The sequence below is a fragment of the Sitophilus oryzae genome, unplaced genomic scaffold (genome assembly GCF_002938485.1).
Source record: "Sitophilus oryzae breed Bouriz unplaced genomic scaffold, Soryzae_2.0 scaffold_578_pilon_pilon, whole genome shotgun sequence".
Lineage (NCBI taxonomy): Eukaryota > Metazoa > Arthropoda > Insecta > Coleoptera > Curculionidae > Sitophilus > Sitophilus oryzae.
Genome location: NW_022147171.1, coordinates 3,488,858 through 3,511,810, shown reverse-complemented (window position 1 = coordinate 3,511,810; position 22,953 = coordinate 3,488,858). Strand labels below are relative to the sequence as shown.

The 22,953-nt window shown below is 33.4% G+C and overlaps 3 protein-coding genes across 3 annotated transcripts; all 3 read left to right on the top strand.

The window, feature by feature from the left end:
* Nucleotides 1–10,861: 10,861 nt before the first annotated feature.
* LOC115887618 (transcription factor Adf-1-like) lies at nucleotides 10,862–12,529 on the top strand. Its single transcript, XM_030907083.1, has 2 exons — nucleotides 10,862–10,994; nucleotides 12,168–12,529. Exons 1-2 carry the CDS (start codon nucleotides 10,862–10,864, stop codon nucleotides 12,527–12,529), a joined length of 495 nt encoding a protein of 164 aa, XP_030762943.1.
* Nucleotides 12,530–18,410: 5,881 nt separating this feature from the next.
* On the top strand, nucleotides 18,411–20,768 carry LOC115887616. The gene is made up of 3 exons (XM_030907082.1): nucleotides 18,411–18,498; nucleotides 18,544–19,032; nucleotides 19,081–20,768. Exons 1-3 carry the CDS (start codon nucleotides 18,411–18,413, stop codon nucleotides 20,766–20,768), a joined length of 2,265 nt encoding a protein of 754 aa, XP_030762942.1.
* Nucleotides 20,769–20,831: 63 nt separating this feature from the next.
* LOC115887615 lies at nucleotides 20,832–22,748 on the top strand. Its single transcript, XM_030907081.1, has one exon. It carries the CDS (start codon nucleotides 20,832–20,834, stop codon nucleotides 22,746–22,748), a length of 1,917 nt encoding a protein of 638 aa, XP_030762941.1.
* The last annotated feature ends 205 nt before the right edge of the window (nucleotides 22,749–22,953 follow it).

Sequence of the window (22,953 nt, the reverse complement as noted above, 5' to 3'; positions counted from 1 at the left end):
TTAAACACATTATCTTTGAATGCCCAAAGTACGCGTTAAAACGAAGACAACACGGTATCGTGGATAACCCTGAGGTAGCCCTTTCCTTCCAAAATAACAAGGCTATGTTGGATTATATAAAGGATATCGATATATATAAAAATATATAAATAACGGGATAAAGTGACGTTAAAAGACTCTACTTCATGTGCCACAAGCAACTTTACGGCGCAGATTTAAGAAGAAAATGGACTGTAGAAAAGGTTGGCCTTCCTGGTCGACAAGTTTTCAATTCAGATATACAGGGTTGTTCGCCACATACGACACGGAGTATTGTGGCTAAACGATGATATTTTTACAAATTGTAAGTTTGGGGTTCGTTGAAGGACTATTAGAGCTACAATTTAAAAATATTTTTACAAGATACAGAGTGTCCCAAATAAATAAAAAATATCAAAGTTGTATTTTTTTTAAATGGAACACCCTGCATATTATTACATTTTAGTTTCTACGATTAAAATAAAGGTAAAGGTTGATTATTTATTTACTTAAACCTTACCGTTTTGAAATATTTTCAATTTTGTGAAATTGCAGTAAAAATTTTAAAGCTTCATTTCTTCAAAGGGTATCAATGTTTTTAATACTAAATATTTAATTAATTTTATTTATTGATCAGTTATTATTGTTGCAATAATAAAAAATAATACTACCTTATACAGAGTGTCTAAAATTTATTTTAAATAATTATTAGCTTCAAACGGCAATAACTTCTTTAATTTAAATGGAATGCCCTGTATATTTTAGGAGAATCAGATGCACAATTAAATTGTCTATCAAATTGTATTATACCATTTTTTACCTATCCCTTCAAGTTTTCGTATAAAATGCATTTTCTTATAATTTAGACCTCATTTATCAATATATCAATGGAATATTGACATTTTAGATTGTTTTTAAAGCAACAAATGTACAAAATGTACAGACTAGTAATATTATCGTTTTTAGCAAAACGATAATATTACTAGCCCATTTGTATGCAAAAAGAAAACTATTTAAATCTTTATAAAAGAGTATACCATTAATTAAATATAACACCATTATTTGCGCCCATATACTAATTAATTACATACTTAATTGTGTTCGTTATTAAATTATTATAAATAAATGTGGATTTGAGTCAGAAATCAATATAATAATAAGTTATCAAATTAAAGTCTCTGTAGTTATAAATAAGCATTTATTAAAAAATGAAATATCATTTTTAAGGTGTACTTTTTATCACACTGTCTAATGCCCATACAAAATTCAGTTTTTTAGTATTTGGAGCAATTATTGTTAATCAACGCAAACAGTCAGTTAATGTAGTTTGAATACTGGAATCATGTTAATTGATCCTCTTTAACAAATATTTAAACAGTTTTTTTTTAATTTTTTAATGAAATAAATGAATTATACCGACAATATTAGTATCTGTACTCTTTAAAAATTTGGTACATCTGTAAAAATAATCTAAAATGTCAATAGTCCATGGGTATATTGATAAATAAGTTCTAAATTACAAGAAAATGCATTTTCTACGGAAACTTAAAGAGATAGGTAAAAAATGGTATAATATAAGTTGATAGAGAATTAAATTGTGCATCTGATTCTCGTAAAATATACAGGGTGTTCCATTTAAATTAAACAAGTTATTGCCGTTTGAAGCAAATAATTATTTAAAATAAATTTTTAGACACTCTGTATAAGGTAGTATTATTTTTATTATTGCAACACAATAACTGATCAGTAAATAAACTTCAGTAAACATTTAGTATTAAAAACTTTGATACCCTTGGAGAAATGAAGCCTTAAAATTTTAACTGCAATTTCACAAAATTGAAAATATTTCAAAAACGGTAAGGTTTAAGTATAATAAACCTTAATCAAATTTACCTTTATTTTAATCGTAGAAACTAAAAATGTAATAATATACAGGGTGTTCCATTTAAAAAAATACAACTTTGATATTTTTTACTTATTTGGGACACTCTGTATCTTGTAAAATTATTTTTAAATTGTACCTCTAATAGAAACTAGTTCTAAATAGTTCTCATCGAACCCAAAATTTACAATTTATAAAAATATCATCGTTTAGCTACAATACTCCGTGTCGTATGTGGTGAACAACCCTGTAGAGACGCAACTTGTTCACCATATAAAGGAATTGGAAACAAGATTTTTTGGCCTTACCACCAAGGATTTAATGGCCTTGGCTTATCATTTGGCAGATAGGTTGAACATTAATCATCGATTTAATAGAGATATTAAGATGGCTGGCTGGAAATGGATCAGGGGTTTTCTAAGGAGGAACCCATCCATTTCTCTGAGGACACCTGAGAATACGTTTCTAGCTCGGGCTCAAGCCTTTAAGAAAGAGAATATCGGTCGTTATTTTCAGAGCTTAACGCAGGTAATGGAGGAATACAAATTTTTACCCGAAAACATTTTTAATGTTGATGAGTCTGGCCTGAGTACCGTGCAATTTAGACCCTCAAAAATATTTACTATCAAAGGGCGAAAACAGGTCGGAACACTTAGCAGCGCCGAGCGCAGCCATCATTTGACCGTTGTGTGTTGTATGAACCTCTTAAGTACATTCATACCTCCTGCATTCATTTTCCCGCGCAAGTTTTTTTGCAATGGATGAAACACTTTGTAAGGTATGCAAAACCAGATGGTACCAACAAAATACTGCTTTTGTTAGATGGCCACAGTAGCCATAAGAGCTTGGAAGTACTGGAGTTTGCCAAAAGTCATGGGATTGTAGAGATGGCGCTCGTGTAAGATAGTCGTGTGCAAAGTCGCTGTGCTAAAATATCCAATTTTTAAAGTATTAATGGCAATTTAATTGTAGTTTTATAACAATCAACCTTTCAAAGCTATAGTTATCTTCATTGAGTGCGGTAGTACTGTGAGTGTACGTCAAGTTAAGTTTATCTTCAATAATTGTTGTGACCTTTCGCCATTATTGACCATTCGCCATTATGGGTTTATCTACGGCGAACATGCGCGAAATTAAGTCGGCTATTATGAATACATTTTCGGAAAAATTTCTGCAAGAGATAGCGGATAAGGTAGCTATCATAGTAAATGAGCGTCTTCAGGAGAAATTAGATATCCAGATGAAAGCTATTGAAGCTTTACAGATTAAAATTAATAAGATTGAGGCCGAAAATCACCTTTTAGGAAAGCTATTAGACATTCAAGAACAGTCATCGAGAAACCTCAATGTGCGCATATTCGGTTTGCCCCATAAAAATGGCGAGGATGTCAGAGAAGAAGTGCTTCAAATGTTTAAGAAGGATCTAAATTTAAACATCAACAGCACCGATTTAAAGAAATGCCGTGTTTTTTTCCAAAATTCTAACAACAAACCACCAGCAGTACTGGTTCGATTCTCAAGCGATGCGGTGCGTGTCAACGTCTTGAAATCGCGAAAGCAGTTAAAGGGCGGTACTATCGTAATTAAGGAGGACCTAACCAAGAACCGCTTATCTTTGCTTTTAAATGCCGTGAATAAATTTACGAATAAAAATGTGTGGGTGCTTAATGGAACTATCTATATTAAGTGTAACGATGTAGTGCACAGAATTTCTGATGCGGATGATTTTAACAAATTAATATAGTAATAAACATGTTCTGTAAGTACAATTTTTTACAAAATGTTGATTATAAGAACCATTGGAATTACAAATGTACTGGTATACATACTAAATTCTTATTTTTGGTCTCTATTACATTTCATGGCTAAATTGTTTATGGCTGTCAATGGTGATACGTTTAATTTTATTTTATATTATTATATTCCTAATATAGTTAGGGTATGAAATGTTTATTTTGGGCTGTTTTCTTTTTCAATTTATTTTGGTACTGTGTAGCATGTTTTGTTTACTTTAAATTGAGGATCATCCTTGAAGGAAACATGTAAATCTATTCTTATTATAATTTCTTAACATAAAACATAGTTATATTTTTGAAATTGTGCGCTATATTGGTGCTAGTTTAAAAGTATTATGTATTTGTACTGATTTTAAATTACGTTTGATGAACTACAATTTTAATTTTATCTTATAGATATAATTTTTTCTCGCCTGTATATAGTTATATATATTATTTTGGCGACTTTGTGTATTTCTGCCTATTGTGGATTATTCTACAAGCGCCTTTAATTTCTCCCATTTCAATATACGTTCAATTTTTTCTTCTTTTGATTTGTTTGCGGAACATGTAATTGGCGAAAACTATGATGTTCTGGGACTCTCAGAGACGTGGCTGTCTGGTAGCGTGACAGATGGGGCTGTTTATTAAATGGTTATAACTTAATACGAAATGATCAAACTTAAATTGTGTGATGCGTTGATTCTTTCTCGTCAGTCCCATATAGACACAGTGTATTGGCCAGCTTTGGACTTCAAGTCAAAAATTAAGTCTGCAAGCTACAAAATTATTGTTTGAAATTCAGCTACGGTGATAGAAAGTACGACCATGTTACACCGCTCTTGGCATGTCAGGTTGGCTTACTCTGGAGGAACGATATACTGCTCACTTGTCAACTTTGGTATTTAAGATATTGAGTACCGGTCTTCCAACTTATCTTCGACAAAAGCTTATAAAAGGGTCTGAAGTTCACGGCATGCACACCCGCTATAATAATAAATTAGTAATACCAAAACACTCCACTGCATTATTCCAAAGGTCATTTAGCTACAACGGCGCTAAACTGTTCAATTCGTTACCAGATACTGTAACAAATTCGCCAAGTATAATTAGTTTTAAATATAAATTAAAGGAAGTACTATTTAAAGAATAAAATACATTCTTTTTAAGAAATGGGAGAATCTATTTGCATATAGATGGATAAATATTTAGTTTATATCTTTATACATATTTCGTGCGACGGTTAGATGGAGTAGCTATGCTAGATCTCGCCGTCTAAAAATTTATGTAATCATTATTTGTTATTATAACTGACTTAAATAAAGACATTTATTATTATTATTATTATTATTATTGTTTTATTTTGTTTTCCGGCTTACTGTACCCACCAGGTACAACCCTTAGATGTTGGATTTTTTGGTCCCCTACAAATTTACTAGGACCAAGAGATCCAGCTGTGGATTAGAACCCTGGAAGATCTGTAACGCATTTTCAGGTGGCAGGTATTTTTTCTAAAGCCTATTTGCGAGCTGCTGTCCCGACGAATGCTATAAATTAATTTTATAAGACGGGCATTCATCCATTAAACTCCAATATTTTCGAAGACTGGTTGTTTGCGCCCTCTTTAACGACGGAAACACCAATCAGCGATATGAATGCCGCGGCTTTCAGGGCTGCTACTTCTAGGCATTCCCAAGAAACCGAAGAACAAGTTTCTGAGGAGCACCATTCTCAAGAAGAGCAAATCACTGGTACGAATGCAGGGGGTTCTACTTCAAGGCATTCTCAAGAAACAGAAGAATCAGTTTCTGAAGAGCACCGTTCTCAAGAAAAATCGGTCACTGATGCGAATGCAGAGTCTTTTACTTTAGGGCCTTCCCAAGTAACCGAACAGCCAGTTTCAGAGGAGCGCCTTTCTGGATACAATAAAAATCAGCCAAATATCAATCAACTTTGTCAAAAACTTTCATCAATACCGTCTGCTCCTCGAAAACTTAACCAACGTAAACGTAAACGAGGAAAAGTAGGAGTTTTGAACACCACACCTGAGGTTGAAGAGATTAAAATGGCGCATATAGAAAAAGAAAAAAAGGCAAGGAAAAAACTCGCGAGAAAGGCGAAGAAGAATTTGAATATAGTGGATGAAAATGAAGAAGCTGGTACCCAGGCATACAGTGATGCAGATTCTGATGTTGCATGCCCTTACTGCAATGAACTTTACTCGATGTCGCGTCCGCGTAAATATTGGCTGAAGTGTCAAACGTGCGAACGCTGGTGTCATGCGGAATGTGCTGGTGCTGACCCTAAAGTTAAACAGTTCCAATGTGACTTATGCACAATGGATTAATGAAACAAAAGGACACAGTAATACGTGTTTGATTTTATTAGCAATAGAGAGATTGTGCCTTAATTGTTCTGTTAATTTTAAGTTGTTTTATAAAGTTTTTCGTTCTCTCAAGTTCTATACTTTAAAGATTATTAAAAATATAAAAAAAATAATTTATTGGAAATGACGTTATAAAATATAAATTTAGTTTATTAAGTGTTACTAAGTTATATACTTTCACTTTAATAACTTATTAAACGAATTAGAGCATTGGAGCTTTTGTGACATTCGATATATTATCATAAAATTTTAAATATTCTAAACACTTGATTATTTAAATTTTGGTTAATTTATTTATTGTAATTAAAATATTAATTATCGATATATGAATATATACCAGCTCTAAATTCTTCTGAGAGAAAATTGAAATATTTACGGGTGCATATCTAATTCATGGCAAGTTATTATATTATAATGAATTTATGACATTAGGTATTTAATAAAATAGAATCTGTGTTATAAAAGTATGGGATATATTATGTGATTAATTGTTTCTTTTTTCGACCATTATTTTGCATTGTGTTTAGATTAAAAATTAATTATGATGTCCTGGGATTTGGTTTTCGGGGCAAATAAGGAAGCTGTTGACTATATTCCTTCAAGTTGGGCTCTTGATGAAGTAACTTATAAATGGCCCCTAGGAGTTTCACAAGAAGTAAGACAAGGCTTAGTTGATACATGTGATCCATTAAAAAACATTAAGTATCGAACAAGCAGAGAGATAGCAAGAAAAAACGGAATAACTGACTTACAAAATGCCAAGACCTTATGCGAGAGAGCTCTATATACTTCTTCTGTAGATACCCTACGACCGATGCTGAAACTCCACAAAATTTGGACAATGATAGCAGCGATGACCAAAATGTAGAGCCTCCTAAAAAAACTGTCCGTAAGTTTAATAAATATCAATGCGTCTAAATACTTTGCTAACCAGTTTGTTGCTGTTTTTAAGGTTTCAGTATATCTAGAAAGTCGCGTGATACTCTATCTGGTAAGTAAAACAGGAACAGTTATTGTATATTTATAATAAAAGCATATGTGTGTTTGACTTAAAGCTTTTACACCGCCGATTGCAACAAAATCTTTGGGGAGTGAAAATACCACTGACAGCCCTTAAAAACAAATAGCTAGTAAGCTATCGTATAACAGCATTAATTGTCAGAGAAATAGTAGTGACGATGATGATGTACCACTTAAAGAACTTCAAATTCAAATTCAAATTCAAATTCAAATTTCTTTATTAGACCCCATTAAGTTTTACAGAATAATATTAGTATTAATAAATGTGTGTCTAAAGGGATCGCACCGCGATTAAAAAACCGATACAATGGCACAAAGTGTCAGAGTGGTGCGACCCCAAATACAAAATAGAAATAAATTAAATTATAGAAATAAACAAAATTTAAAAAATTAAAATTATATAAAAAAAGTGAAAATATAATTTTATCAGGGATAGGCGGAGATAAGCAGAGAGGCATAATGAAACAGTGTAAAAACCGGAACAGCAACCAATGACGGGCATATCAGAAGAACAAGATTTCACAAATCAGTCGAAGAAATTATAATATTTACGAATTTAGTAAATGATGTTTAATTTGTTTTTTATAATCTGTAAAGGATTGAAATTTAAAGTTATTAGAAATATTATTCCACAAATGTGGCGCCATGAAACTGAAAGATTTTTGGAAGTTAGCTGTTCGGTGTTGAGGAATTTTAAAATAATGCACTTGTCTAGTCGAATGATCATGGTCAACGTAGTGAAACAATGAGAACAAATAGGGAGGCTGCTCTGTAGTTAAAATTCGATAAATGAATGTCATTAAATGAAATTGTCTTGTATTGAAACTTGTGGGTATGTTTGCATAAAATACTATTTTATCTAGTTTAACAAACAATTTTCTTGCAATTTTGTAGTCACCAGTACATCCTCAAACTTTCATGTGACTGCCGAAGGCGTGATGTTGTTTGTAGGTCAGCCTTATTTTAAAGTAGGTCAGCCTTAGTAGATCAGCCCTATTTTAAAGTTTTCATATCTTTAGTTATTGTATTGCTTAATTCTGGACTTTAACCCAAACAAAAGGAAATTTTTATTTCAAGAAAATTTAAGTATCAAAAAACATAAAGTAGGGGAGACCCCGGGGTTGGTTGGGCACAGGGGTTGGTTGGTACATTCTTAATATTTCGGAATCCATTAGTTAGAAACCGGCTTCGGTTATATCTATGTGAAGAGTTTCGACACGCGCCAGCAACAAATATCGTTAATGTGCGGGCGTTATTTTGTCAGTTTTTTTCGGTTAGGTGGTAATTGGTGGTATATTTGTTAGGTTTTTTTAGATGGTTTTGATCGAGTTGTGGTTAGGCGTGTGGTGTCAAGCAAGTGGGAAGAGTTACTTCGGCAGAACGTGGAACACTCGTAACTTTGGCGTGTTCTGTGTTTGCTACTGGAAATACAGTGCCACCTTTTATTTATCTTCCCTCGTGTATATTTTAAGCCACATTTTCTTAAAGATGCCCCAGTTGGTAGCGATGGAAGTGCCAATCCCTCGGGTTGGATGAAAGAGGTGCATTTTATAGAATATATTAGACACTTTATTAAATACTCCAAAGCGTCTAAAGAAAATCCTCTCGTTCTTTTGCTAGACAACCATGATTCGCATCTGTTTCCTGATGCCACTAAATATCTGCAAAGATTACGGCATAACGGTGTTAATATAACGTTTATATACCAATAATCTAATTCCTTACGCTCCGATTTTCCATGATTGGGAATACTACCCCATACTTAAAGAGGTTTCCTCGTCGTTTTCGTGCTAAGATCCTGTTGAGCTCGAGACGCTAGACTTGCATCTGAGAATCTCCGGAAGGCGCGGCGGCATTTATTATTGTGGCTAGTACTAATTGTGGATGTATTTGGACACGCAACTAGTTTAATGTGTTTTGTCTATAAAAATGGAAGAATTTTTAAAATTGTATGAGCTAAATCATTTGAGCTCCAATTTTGAGTGTATGTATGTATATTTAATATTATTATTTCTGTGTATGTAAATTATAAGTTCCTCTATAAGGCTCAGTAAAGATTCAACTTATTATAACGAGTATAGCTATAAATATCGCAAGGTGCGCTTTTAAATTTAATCTGATTTTATTCACTTGCATGAATTCTGTTTAGTTTTTCAGTCGATTCCTTCCGCATTCCGGCATGCACGATTGATAACTTTGTTTAAGTGCTTATATACTTGTCTCAATGTGGTCTGTGGTCTCAACTAAATATTTAGTTAGGCAATTTAATTTTATATTATAGTTTTTCAAATCTCACTTTGACCACCAGTCAGTTAATTTTATTAATTTGTTTTTCTGGTCGCTGGCGCTGGGATACGGCCATCAATAAAACAAAATATTTTTTATGGTGGTTGTATCTCCAGGTACCAGTAAAAAGTATGTTCTTACTAGTGGCCTTATCCTAAGTACGAGTAAAACCAGCCTAAAAAGTAAGTGGTGGTCAAAGTGAGATTCGAAAAACTATTGGCGAATAGGATAATAGGAATGTTAACGGTAGTTGAACTTCACATTTCTTATTCCTTCAATGAAAAAATCCGAAAAAAAATCACTAAAAAATACTTGTTTGGAACGTTTTTATTCCTTTGAACAAAATTTGTTTCAATAAACTAATTCGTGGTTCCATCAAATAAATGTATTGTAACGATGTTACTTAGTTTTTGTGATAATTAATTTGTAGTGATTAAATTAATTAGCTTTTAATTATCAAATTATTTATAAAATAATTATTTTGTTAAAAGCAAGTAGTAGAGTTGTGAGTAGAGTCTTGGTTCGTATCGATCGATACTCGCGGGGATACGGCGCGCGCCGTTGTCCCCACTGTGTGCTGCTTTCCCCACTCCTGTAGACGAGAGCAGTACCGTTAGAAAATCAAAAGTCGTCAGTTGCTTGGTACCTGGTTTGGTGAATAAACGACAGCTCCGCTCTGCTCCTCCGAAGGTAAAACTCGACAGAAAGCCTCGCTTTCTAGAAAGTGCCCCCACCCGCCTACTCCCCGCACTCTCCGTAAAATCCTGCCATCCTGTCTTGCGCAGTGTCTGTTCTAGTGTAGTGTTACGCCACGTTGTATATCAAAAGTGAAGCTTGTCGTTTGAAAACTTTCCTTCCAGTTTTCCTCGCTCAATCACGTGAACGTGTGTCCTAGCCAACGCCTTCGGAAAAACGGTGAGCGTCTTTACATTAAATTGTGAAAGGCCGTTCTCTGTCTTTCAAAAGGTGGCTGACTATGAAGAGCAGTAGGTAGCGTCCTTTGGTCAGTATTATTGTATTTCAGTATTTTTAAGTACTGTCGGGAGGCGTTTCCTGTGCCTAATCACACAAGTTTAAGCACAAATAATTTCAATCATTTAATATGGGGGAACAAGGACCCCCCAACGACGCGACGACCACTGCTGACTTCCTTAACCAACGCAACATTGTTTAGGAGGTGTTGATATAAAGCGCACCTGTGCCATTTTTGCTATCTATTTTTAGCTTTTATTAGCGATGCGTGAACTGCGGGGTGCCGTGTGTTATTAGGCCAAGCGCAAAATGAACGCAGGGTGACGCAGTTCTCGTGACGTGCTGCAGATAAAATTCACCGCAGGTTTCTCTAAAGCACGTATAAATATGTAACGGCGCATATTGACACGTTTAACTGCGTAGGGCTAATCACGAACCGCAGTCGTCTGGGCGCAGTTCTCTGCTAGCAGCTGACGTGATTTTATTGTTTATTAAATAAATTGGTATTTTGTGTTGATCAAAATGGAAGAGAAACTAATTGAAGCTGTGCGGGTTAACAAAATATTGTTTGATACAAGTCATCCGGATTATATGCGATCTAAGTTAAAGAGCGAAAAGTGGGAAGAAATAGCGAAGGTAATCGGAATGAAAAACGGTAAGACGTATTTATTAATTATTATATATTTATTATTCTTATAACTTTGGTTATACCAGATATAGGTACATAGAGGGCTATTGTTTGATTAATAGGAATTACTTCAGTACTTTCCTCTTAAAACGCTTTCTCTTTGTCAAGGTACCATTCTCAAAGAATTGAAGTAGCTAGTAAAATTCTGTCTGACAGAGAAAGATCTTAACGTGGCTCGATTGTTATTTAATTTTAATGGACGTAATTGATGGTTTGGCATATTTTCAAATACGCCGTCTTCATCATTATTAGACACCGGAAAAATTCTTAAATAGTTATGTAACACAAACAAGCTGCCTTTACAACATTAACGACAGTATCGATTTTGGTTTCAAACGGTGCTCGACAAACTCTAAAACGTGCAGCAAGTATGCCGAAAGTGCCTTCCACTGTTTGCCTAGCCCGCGATAGTCTGTAATTGAATACTTTATTTTCGTAATTATTAGTAACACTTCGCCTAGGATAGGGTCGCATTAAATTTTCAGATAAGGGAAACGCCTCGTCTCCTACAAGTACATATGGCATCGGGTATTCAATTAGAGGTAAAACTTTAGGTGGTGGAAGCTGTAAAGTGCCACTTCTCATCTTTTTTGAAAATATACTTGTGCTAAAAATGCCTCCATCGCTAAACCTTCCCTTTGATCCTACATCAATTATTACAAATTTGTAGTTTGAATCAACTATAGCCATTAACACAATGGAGCATGTATGCTTATAATTAAAATACGAGGATCCGGTCTTTCCAGGTTTTTTAATTACTACATGTTTGCCATCAAGAGCTCCAATACAATGTGGGAAATGCCACTTGCTTTCAAACCCAACAGCAATTGACTCCCAGTGTTCTCTTGTAGGCTCCGGCAGATATATAGGCTGCATAACTTTCCATAATGCTTTTGATACTTCTGCCACAATGTTAGAGACAGTCCGGAAACCCATTCTATAGCTGTAGCCAATACTTTTGTAGCTGTTTCCGGAGGCCAAATATCTGTATATATAAAATAAGAAAAAAATAAACAATTATATCAAACAAACTAAATTATGTAATATTTTCAATCGCGACACTTTATTGTCCACCCGGCTGGTATAATAATAAAAAAATGATGTGATACTAATAATAATAACCGTAAATATTTTTTACAGGTGTCGAAGCAAAGGTAACTTGGGAAAAATTGAAGCATTCCTTAAGGGATGCACTCAGACGACAACAGAAGTGTATCACAAGCAGAGCTGCTGCGGAAACTATTAAGCAGTGGAAATTTCAAAAGCAAATGAGCTTTTTACAGCCTTACATGGCGAACAGACCTCGTGATAGTAACTTGACTGCAGATAGTGACAGTGACCATCCAGCGCCTAATAATGAAAGTGTTCAAGATGAAGATATACAGGAAGTCAGCGAAGAACCAATTAACGTGGGACCAATTGATGTGAACGATGACAGAAATGAAATTGAAGTTGAACTTGAATCTGAATGTCCACTTGAACCCTCCTTTGAAGAAAACTAAAACTGTTAAAAGAGACAACGTTATCACTTTACTTAAACAAAACATGGATAAGAGAGAAGAAAGACATAAAGCAAGAGCGAATGAAAGAGCGCTGCTGTTGGCAGGCCAACAAAGAAGTGAAGTTGTTAAAAATGATTCTTTATACCACTTCTTCATTTCTATGTATGAAAGTACAAAAAAATGCCTTTAAAATCGCAGTATAGCGTCAAAAACGATGTTTTTAAAACTGTGTCAGATATGGAATCGAAGTTATTGAACATTTATTCAGAAAATGAGCATGTGGACCAAATTTCAAGTAACGCTTCGTCAACTCCAGCTCACTATTCATCAGGCTTAAATAGTTCATTCTCAAACACTATGAGCATTAGAATCGAAGAAAATGACTTACAAAATGACCAGGGATTGTCTCTTATATCTCCATCAGGACCATCAGGTCACTATTCGATATACTCTAACAATTTAATTCAAGAAAATAACCAGGAGACTGCTTCATCTTATGAAGAAGCCACAACAAATGACGTTGAAATCAACGAAAATCCACCTGATACTGTGAAGAGTCAGTTTCAATTAGTCAAATTTATTAATTTTTCTGGATAATTTTTCCCAATTTTTTGTGTACCACACGGTTTTTTTTAAGTGAGTAGGTAATACTTACATATTTAGTTATATTTTTCATGTTTTTATGTTTTTTTTTTCTTAAATACATAATTACCTCATTTGTATTAAGCGTTTTTTTGTGCATGGCCTGTATGCGGAGATTTGAATTATAAAAAATTATCTACAAGAAAATTAGTAGAAAACATGTATAACCTACCTTAAAAATACAGCTAATTTTTCTTCAGTTTCTATAGGTCTCGTAGCATTGCATCCTTTGGCAAAAATTTAATTTTTTATAAGTTCATGTACTTCGTTAAACTGTTCACGATTTAATCGAAAATAATTGGTAAACTGTTCGTCACTGAATTCCACAGTTAAAGCGAATTCTCCATGGGTCTTCCGTTTTTTCAGGTAAGAACTTCGCTTTAATTTTGTCTTTGTTGAGAGGAGAAACGGCTCAATATCATTTTCGTCGTCTGAATCTGAATCAGAACTTAAAGTAAGCAAGTTGTCCACTATGTTATTACAAGAAATCGCCATAATGTAGGTATACTATAGTAATTTTACTAAAATTACCAAGTGTCACTTTGAGCTAGGTTAAAACTAAAACTAAGCTTAGGTTAAAGTTAAAACTAAAACTATGCGTGCTCATCTTGCGGTGATAACCTGCTAGCCGTTTTTTACTGCGCGGCTTCACCCTGCCAACGCTGCGTCACCCTGCGTTCATTTTGCGCCTTACCTTATAGTCGACTGTTCCTCTGTACGTATACCATTTAAGTGCGTTAGTTTGTAGTTTACGTTATTTTGTACAGGGAACAAGGTTTAGGTTTTTGAAGGCAAACGACGACCTGTCTTCACGTGTTAAAACGAATCGGTTTTTGTTGTGGTAAATCCATCTAAGTGCCTAAAGCCTGTGGGCCGTAATAAAATCCAATAGGTTATTATGGAAATGGAACAATTTTTGATTGAATGTGGCGTCGGTCATTTGTGGCCCATATTTCAGAGTAAGTATATACTTATAAATTTGAAAACGTTTATTTGGCATATGTATAGGCATAGGCAATCATTTAAATAAAATATGAATAATTATGTAGTATTGCATGTAATATGTAGATCAGTATTATAAGAAATAGATTCAAGTTCAAACCTAAAATTTGCAAATTAGCTTCTATTTTTTGTAGTACTATAGTATAGTAGTACTATAATATATAGTACTATTTATTACAGATTCTAAGAATGCGTTAAGGTTGTACCTGCTTCCGGCGTTAATTCCAACCAAGGCACGGACCAGATTATCCAACAAAAAACATTGGAAACCATCCATCTGCGAAACAAGGGATGCAGTCATCCAACTCGTCAAAAGCCCCGCGGATGTAGAACAAATCCAAGCGGAAGAAGCGGTAGAAACTATGTTTCAAGAAGGTTTGATTAGGCAACTTAGTGATTTAGGTTTTATTACTCAAAATGGCTATTTTATAATATTATAATTTTGCCTATTTTTATATCTTCATTTTTGGAAACTTGCGTCCAGGGGATATCCTGTTTAAGAAGAATGTTTTTAAGGTTATTTATTTTTATAGAGTTTTTTATATGTTTGTTTGCAGGTAAAAGTTATTTGCACTTTTATTACTTACTAAGTAAATAATGTGTTATTGTTGGTGTCCTAATAGATAATCTCTTTCAATAAATATATACTTAGTAAATGTTCTTGTTTTTTTTTAATTTTTAAATTAGTTAGGGATAAGGTGTTTTAGATTGGGACCATAAAAATAGTGGTATATATACGAGAATCTGAAGAAAAACTGTACAGGGTTTTCTTTTATATTTTGCACTCTATCTAGATACCTTATTTTTAAAGCTATGAAAATTTTTAAATACAAAAGTGTAAGGATTTTTTCAATATCATTATTATTATATATCCAAAAAAATCCTTATGGGTTTTTCGCCACCGCACTGCAAGAAAAATCTACAAAATAAAATAGTTATTTTTTGTAAACACTTCTGCGTTAAACCTAAACGGACGCTGCTTGTCAGAAGTTGTGTTTACAGTAATAAAAATTTGCCTAACAAAGAAAAAAATGCTTAACGTTTCGGAAAGTTTTCTCTTTCCGTCGTCGGAAGCAAAAAAATATAAAGAATCAAGAAAAAAAAACTATTTAAAATATTTAAATAGAACTAATTACTACCTTAACAATTACTACCTGATAATTACTTAATAAGGTAAAACCAAACAGCCCAAACTGTCTGTATGATTATTTTTAAATTTTACGTATGTTATGTTTATTTATGTAATGTTCTTTAAAATCAAAGAAGCGATTGCCATACATTATTATTATTATTTAAAATTATTTTAATGTATGGCAATCGCTTCTTTGATTTTAAAGAACATTACATAAATAAACATAACATACGTAAAATTTAAAAATAATCATACAGAAAGTTTGGGCTTTTTGGTTTTACCTTATTAAGTAATTATCAGGTAGTAATTGTTAAGGTAGTAATTAGTTCTATTTAAATATTTTAAATAGTTTTTTTTTCTTGATTCTTTATATTTTTTTGCTTCCGACGACGGAAAGAGAAAACTTTCCGAAACGTTAAGCATTTTTTTCTTTGTTAGGCAAATTTTTATTACTGTAAACACAACTTCTGACAAGCAGCGTCCGTTTAGGTTTAACGCAGAAGTGTTTACAAAAAATAACTATTTTATTTTGTAGATTTTTCTTGCAGTGCAGTGGCGAAAAACCCATAAGGATTTTTTTGGATAGATGAATCCGCCACATAGGTATAGACATTTTTTATTATTATTATGTTTTAAATATATCACAAAAAAAATCCGCATCGGAAAACTGAAAAAATAATCAAAGTTGTGTTTTTAAAATTAAACAGTCTGTCTATTATTACAGATAAAATAAAAGTCCACTTCGCTATTATTATACAGGGTATTTTAATAAAAATACATAAAACTTTTTTCACTTTCCGATGTGCATTTATTTTTTCTGATAGATTCAAAAGATGCTATGGAAAAAATCATTCAACTTTTTATATTGGAAGTTTTTTCCTAGCTTCAAAAATAAGGTCTCTATAGAGGGTGTCAAATATAAAAGAAAATCCTGTACACATTTTATTTTGAGTCAAACAAATCATTTTGATTAATCCAAACAAATAGGTATTTTGGAATAAAAAAACGTAAAAACAAGTCAAACAACTTGCGTATTCAGGTAAATTGAAAAAGTATTTGGTTTTAAATTAATATTCCTTTGAAGCAAACGTAATTTTTCTAAATGACGAAATGAATCTACTTTCCGGGGGCCATGATATTAATCACAATAGCAAACTTTTCAATTTAAATCCCTTTATTGTCGCTTAGAGAACTCGCCTTTCATCAAGAAAAGAAGCATCCTGTCATTATATCTGCTAAAACTCAATTATGCAAGTTAATGTTTAAATATGAGCATGTTAAAATGCTTCATGCCGGGCCACAACATTTACTTAGTAATATACGAGAGCATCTTTTGCCAATAGGAGGTAGAAATTTAGCTAAACATACAGCGCGATCATGCGTTACATGTTTTAGGTTTAAACCCACGTATATTACTCCTCTGATGGGAAATTTACCGCAGAAACGTTTAGAGATGAACTACCCATTTCAGGTGTGCGGAGTAGACTACGCGGGCCCATTTTCGATAAAGGATCGAAAGGGGAGAGGCGCTAAAACGTCTAAATGCTACTTAGCTTTATATTTTTCCAGAAAAGTTTCCGGCTCCAGAAAACTATAAACGAAAAACATACTTTTTGCGATGCAAGGAATGTTCGAAAAGAAACGTCGTACAGATGCAAAGGATGTATAGAAAAGCCAGCACTGTGCCCCACATGCTTTGAAGATTTTCACTTAGGCAAAAGATCTTAAATTTTTGTTGGTGGTGGTTTATAAACCGTATGAACAATTTAAAATTCTGCTCTTTTTTGCATTAAAAATAAAATACGTCCAATATATTTTTTTTGTGGAATTTTCTACAGAACTTGCCTTTTTATTTATAATAGTATAAAATGTGTTCTTTTGTTGAGTTCTTTGTATGAGTTTACGTTATTTATTATTTGTAAGCCAAAGTTTATTTTTTATAAATGTTTTGTTCATCTGAAAATGTGTTTTTTACTTTTTTTTAATAAAATATTACTAATTTGTGTTTAAGTTTATGTTTACTTGGAAGCTGAAATTCATGTTTTCTTGTTTGGACGGTAATAACCGTAGTTTGTAAACACAGCCTCAAAGTACACCAAGCGAACGACGATAATAACCGTCATATAAAAAATCTAAAAAATGGTAAATTCATATCGATCTCATCGTAAAATATATGTTCCAAACAAAAAAAACTTATATTTCGTTTGAAAAACCCATTTTGAAAAACTTGTCCATCTAGGGTACATGCCTAATAGATAATAGTGATGAGCCAAACCGTGATTTTCTGTTCACAGGCTTACCTGTGACAGCGACTTTGTATTATCTGTGACTCTTAACTGTGACTGCGACTTTATGATTATGAATCCGAAAGCACAATCACGGCTAAAATATAAGATACGATACGAATGATACGATTCTGTTGTTGTTGTTATACTAATTTTTATTTGTCCTTTATCCAAGGCCGCTGAAATAGAAAACACTAAACAGTGGGTAAAAGGTATATTAAAAAATAAAAATAAAACAATCTTTTATTTAAAGAAACCAACGGGAAAAGAATAAAATATGCAATATGCTCATAACCATAACGAACGAAACTTAACAACACGAGATAAGTAATACATTTGTCAAGGATTACGGATCTGTGGCGGAATACATGTCTCTGTGGTGGAGAGTTATTTTATTGTTGCCAACTTCACATGCGACCACAGACCACAGATAATAGTTTTGATATCTAGTGACATGTAACATTACTGTATCTATTAACTTTTGTACTCTTTGTATCAAAAAAGTTTGTAACACGTTTAATTTAACACAAAACCGAATATTTTATTTTGGAAGACATAAATTACCCAGAAATAGTTCACTCAACGTTAAAATAAACCGAACATTGGTCCTTCGAGCCGGATGGTCTCAAGAAGCAAGGAAATTGGTCAGAAAAGCCGACAAGAAGCAAGTGAGTCCCTTTTGTCCTTTTAACCTTCATTACTGTAGTGAGATCATAATCATTTTGAACTGTAGCTTTGTGGAATTTATTGTCTTTATAGCGAATTAGGTTTAAACCAGTTTTAAACAAATACGATTAAAAACAAACAGCTTATTATCGATATGACAGAAATTGAGAGATTAGTACGGAGACGAGCAGCCTTTAAGGCTCAGATAACAATCCTAAACAATTATCTAAACGAGTTAGAGGGTAAGTTTATAAATGCTAATATAACCGACGATATAATACTTACAGAACTATCACAGCGTAAAGATCGATTTATCAATTTAATTGAGAAACTTGATGAGGTACAATTGCAAATAGAAGAAATTACCACAAATTTTGATGTAGAACTAGATGAACGCACAGCATTTGAATCAGATTTCAATAAAACATTAGCACGAGCAAGGTATTTCTTGCAGAAAAGTAAAACGACTAATATTGAACAAGACAATGATAATCTTTCTTCTCAAAGATCAGAAACGGGTTCTGATAATGTGGCCTTATGTCAAAATTTAAATAACCTCAAACTCCCAGCCATTGAAATTTCTACTTACGATGGTGATTACGATACTTGGCTTGAATTTAGAGACACGTACGAGTCACTAATTCATACAAATGTTAATTTATCTGATATACAGAAATTCCATTACCTTAGAGCATTTTTGGGTCCGCGTGTAAGAGAGATTATTGCTAGTTTGGCATTTTCTGCTTTAAATTATAAACCTGCTTGGGAATTAATTTGTAATCGTTTTAATAATAGTCGTATCTTAAAGTAAAATCATGTTTAAGCCTTGTTTAATCTCAATCAAATTCATGAAGAATCATCTCAAGCTTTAAGAAAACTTATTGACAATGTATCTAAGCATTTAAGAGCCCTCACCATTTTAGACGAACCTACAAACACATGGGATACATTGGTAATATATTTAATTTCTATAAAACAAGATAATGAGACATTAAAGCATTGGGAGGAAGCAAAATCTGGTTATGTAAATCCAACTTTAGATAATTTAACCACATTCTTGAAGCATCGAGCAGACATGTTGGAAACATTAGAACAAAGTAAGAATTCTAAACGAGTCATTCCAAGGTCAAAGGGTGACAATAAAACAAAAGCCTTTGTTGCATCAAAACCGTACTGTGTATATTGCAAAAAGGACCATTACATTCAAAATTGTGAGGCATTTGTAAGGTTATCAATCGAACAAAGACGAACACAAGCAATGAAGAATCACTTGTGTCTTAACTGTTTAAGGTTGGGTCATACAAGTAAAATGTGCTATGCAAGTTCCTGTAAAACCTGTAATGCTCGACATAATACCTTATTACATGAAGAACGAGTATCCAGTTCAGAAAACGAACAGACAGTTAATTTATCATCACATATTAATTTTAATGGAGATCAGGTACTTCTTTCAACAGCATTACTAAAGATTTTTGATAAAAATGGGAAATGTCATGTAGCACGGGCACTTTTAGACTCAGGTTCTCAAAGTAGTTTTATAACCGAAGACTTTTGTAATAAGTTACAGTTTGATGTAATACCAACCAAGATAACAGTAAGTGGTTTGAGTGAAGCTCAATCTAATGTGTCAGGAAAGATTTCTATACAAGTACATTCTAAGGTAAACAACTTTTCATTTAAAAATTCTTTTCTAGTTATAAGAAACATTACAGAAACCTTGCCTAATTTTAAAATTAATATCAAAAATTTGAACATTCCAGACAATATTAAATTGGCAGATCCTCATTTTTATAAGCCAGAGAGAGTTGATGTGCTTTTAGGAGCTGACTGTTTCTGGAACCTTATGTGTGTTGGACAAATCAAGTTAAATAATGGATTATTATTACAAAAGGGTAAATTAGGTTGGGTTATTGCAGGACGTATGCAGTCAAATCCTTGTACCACGACAATACGTAATTTTTCTAAAGCTAATGACATTGACAAGCAGCTCACTCGTTTCTGCGAATTAGAAGAGTTTCGACACTCCAAACCACTGTCAAACGAAGAAAAATTGTGTGAAGAAGAATTTGTAAGGACTTTCAAACGTGACAGTGAAGGACGCTTTGTAGTAACTATTCCTCTAAAACAAGGTCCTGAAGTCCTAGGCGATAAATACGATATAGCAAAACCAAGGTTTTTATCTCTAGAACGAAGATTTAAACGAGATCCTGAATTCAAGAAACGTTATATCAATTTTATTAACGAGTATAAAAATATGAAACATATGTCCAAGATAGAACATCCAGATAATGCAACTTTTAGTTATTACATGCCCCATCATGGCGTTATAAAAGAATCAAGTTTGACTACCAAGTTACGGGTAGTATTTGATGCTTCATGTCCAAGTAGTAGTGGATATTCTTTTAACGATTTGCAACTTGTTGGACCTACAATCCAGTCAGATTTATTCTCACTCCTGCTGCAGTATCGAACGTACAACTATGTAATTAGTGCTGATATAGAGAAAATGTAAGGATGTGTCGAGTAGACCCACAACAGAAACCATTACAAAGAATTTTGTGGCGTGAAACACCTGATGAGCCACTCTGAAATTTATGAATTAGACACAGTAACCTATGGCACATCTGCAGCGCCATATTTAGCCATTAGATGTTTATATCAGTTAGGTGGAAATAGAAAAACTAATCCCACAATAGCAAATGTAATACAAAACCACTTTTATGTTGACGATTTGTTGAGTGGTGCTGATACAATTGAAGAGGCTATTAACATAGTAACAGAGATATCAAAGGTCCTTAATACAGCAGGTTTTCGTCTTCGTAAATGGATATCTAATAATAATACAATACTTCAATCACTGAAAGAAAGAAATGAAGCAGATACACTTGATCTAGGTGTAAACGAACTAACCAAAACATTAGGCGTGACGTGGAATGGAAAGGAAGACTGTTTTCTTTATAAGATTGGAAATAGTTTTAATAAACATATTACAAAACGAACTGTCTTGTCAGAAATAGCTCAGATTTTTGATCCAATGGGTTTACTAAGTCCATGTATAATTGTGGCTAAAATTATCCTAAGAGATATTTGGATAGAAAAACTTGACTGGGATGAATCTTTGTCACAACCCTTACATACGAGATGGCTAAACTTTAGAAACGAATTAAGTAATCTGAATAATATCAAAATTCCTAGACAGATAACGTGTAAACACGCAATCAACATTGAAATTCATGGATTCAGTGATGCATCGTCTTACGCATACGGAGCCTGCGTGTACTTAAGATCGCAAAATGAAGAAGGAAAAATACAAACAAGATTGATTTGTGCTAAATCAAAAATAGCTCCATTGAAGGTTCAGACGATTCCACGTTTGGAATTAATTGGTGCTTTACTGCTATCACGCCTAATAAAAAAAATATTAGAAGCAACCAAACTAGTACCAAGTAGAATAGTATATTGGTGTGATTCTACAATAGTTTTGGGTTGGCTTAATATGAGTCCAAATCAACTACAAGTGTTTGTAGCTAACCGAGTATCAGAACTTCAGACAATCACAAACGTAAGCGACTGGCGACATGTTCCATCCAGTCATAATCCAGCCGATTTGGTGTCACGTGGTGTAAGACCCAAAGAATTACCATTTTCTAATCTTTACTGGTTTGGTCCAGACTGGTTGAAATCAACTGAGGACATATGGCCGCATACTCTTGAAATCAATGTAGAGTTACCAGAATTACGTAAGGTTACATTGATGGAAACGGTATTTATCAGTGAACCAATAATCGACTTTAATAATTATTCTAATCTATCGCATTTGGAACGTGTTTTAGCATACTGTTTACGATTTATTACAAATTGTAAAGCTAAAACAGGAGAAAGAAGCAAGGGAGCCTTAAAGCACACAGAAATTGCAAATGCTCATTTATATCTAGTAAGATTTGCTCAGCATGAATCATTTGCGGAAGAAATATTTCAGCTTCAACAAGGTGAAATTAAAAGAGGAAGATTATCCCATATTCAGCCATTCTTTGACAAGGACAAGATAATGCGAGTGGGTGGTAGATTAGGTAATGCAGATCTGGACTTCAACCGAAAATTCCCAATTATCTTAAGCTCGAAACATATATTTTCTAAATTACTATTTGATAGGGAACACCGGCGTTTATTACACTGCGGACCTCAACACCTTTTAGCATCAATTTGTCAATCATATTGGCCCCTAGGAGGACGTAATTTAGCAAGAAAAATATATCGAGAATGCGTTAAATGTTTTAGAACACACCCGAAATCAAGTGTTCCTCTAATGGGAAATTTACCAAAAAATAGAATTACACCTGCCCCAGCATTCTATAGAACAGGAGTAGATTATGCGGGGCCATTTTCAGTAAAGGACAGGCAAGGACGTGGCTGCAAGATTACAAAGGCTTACATAGCTTTATTTGTTTGTTTTGTGACTAAGGCCATACATATCGAACTTTTTCTGATCTAACTAAGGAAGCATTTTTAGCATCATTTAAACGCTTTATTGCTCGACGTGGAAAACCGATTCAAATGTTTTCAGACAACGGCACAAATTTTGTGGGTGCTAATTTTGAAATGCAACGTTTATATAATTTCTTACAAGAAAATAATAAATCTTTGTCTGAACATATAGAAAATGAAGGAGTTAGCTTTCATTCCATTTCGCTCACCTC

Excerpts from the sequence above, each read along its gene's own strand:
- LOC115887618 (XM_030907083.1), top strand. The coding sequence starts at position 10,862 with ATGGAAGAGAAACTAATTGAAGCTGTGCGGGTTAACAAAATATTGTTT. Across the intron at positions 10,995-12,167 it reads GGTAATCGGAATGAAAAACG|GTGTCGAAGCAAAGGTAACT; the intron begins GTAAGACGTATT and ends TATTTTTTACAG.
- LOC115887616 (XM_030907082.1), top strand. The coding sequence starts at position 18,411 with ATGACAGAAATTGAGAGATTAGTACGGAGACGAGCAGCCTTTAAGGCT. Across the intron at positions 18,499-18,543 it reads TTATCTAAACGAGTTAGAGG|AACTATCACAGCGTAAAGAT; the intron begins GTAAGTTTATAA and ends TAATACTTACAG. Across the intron at positions 19,033-19,080 it reads ACCTGCTTGGGAATTAATTT|CCTTGTTTAATCTCAATCAA; the intron begins GTAATCGTTTTA and ends ATCATGTTTAAG.
- LOC115887615 (XM_030907081.1), top strand. The coding sequence starts at position 20,832 with ATGAGCCACTCTGAAATTTATGAATTAGACACAGTAACCTATGGCACA.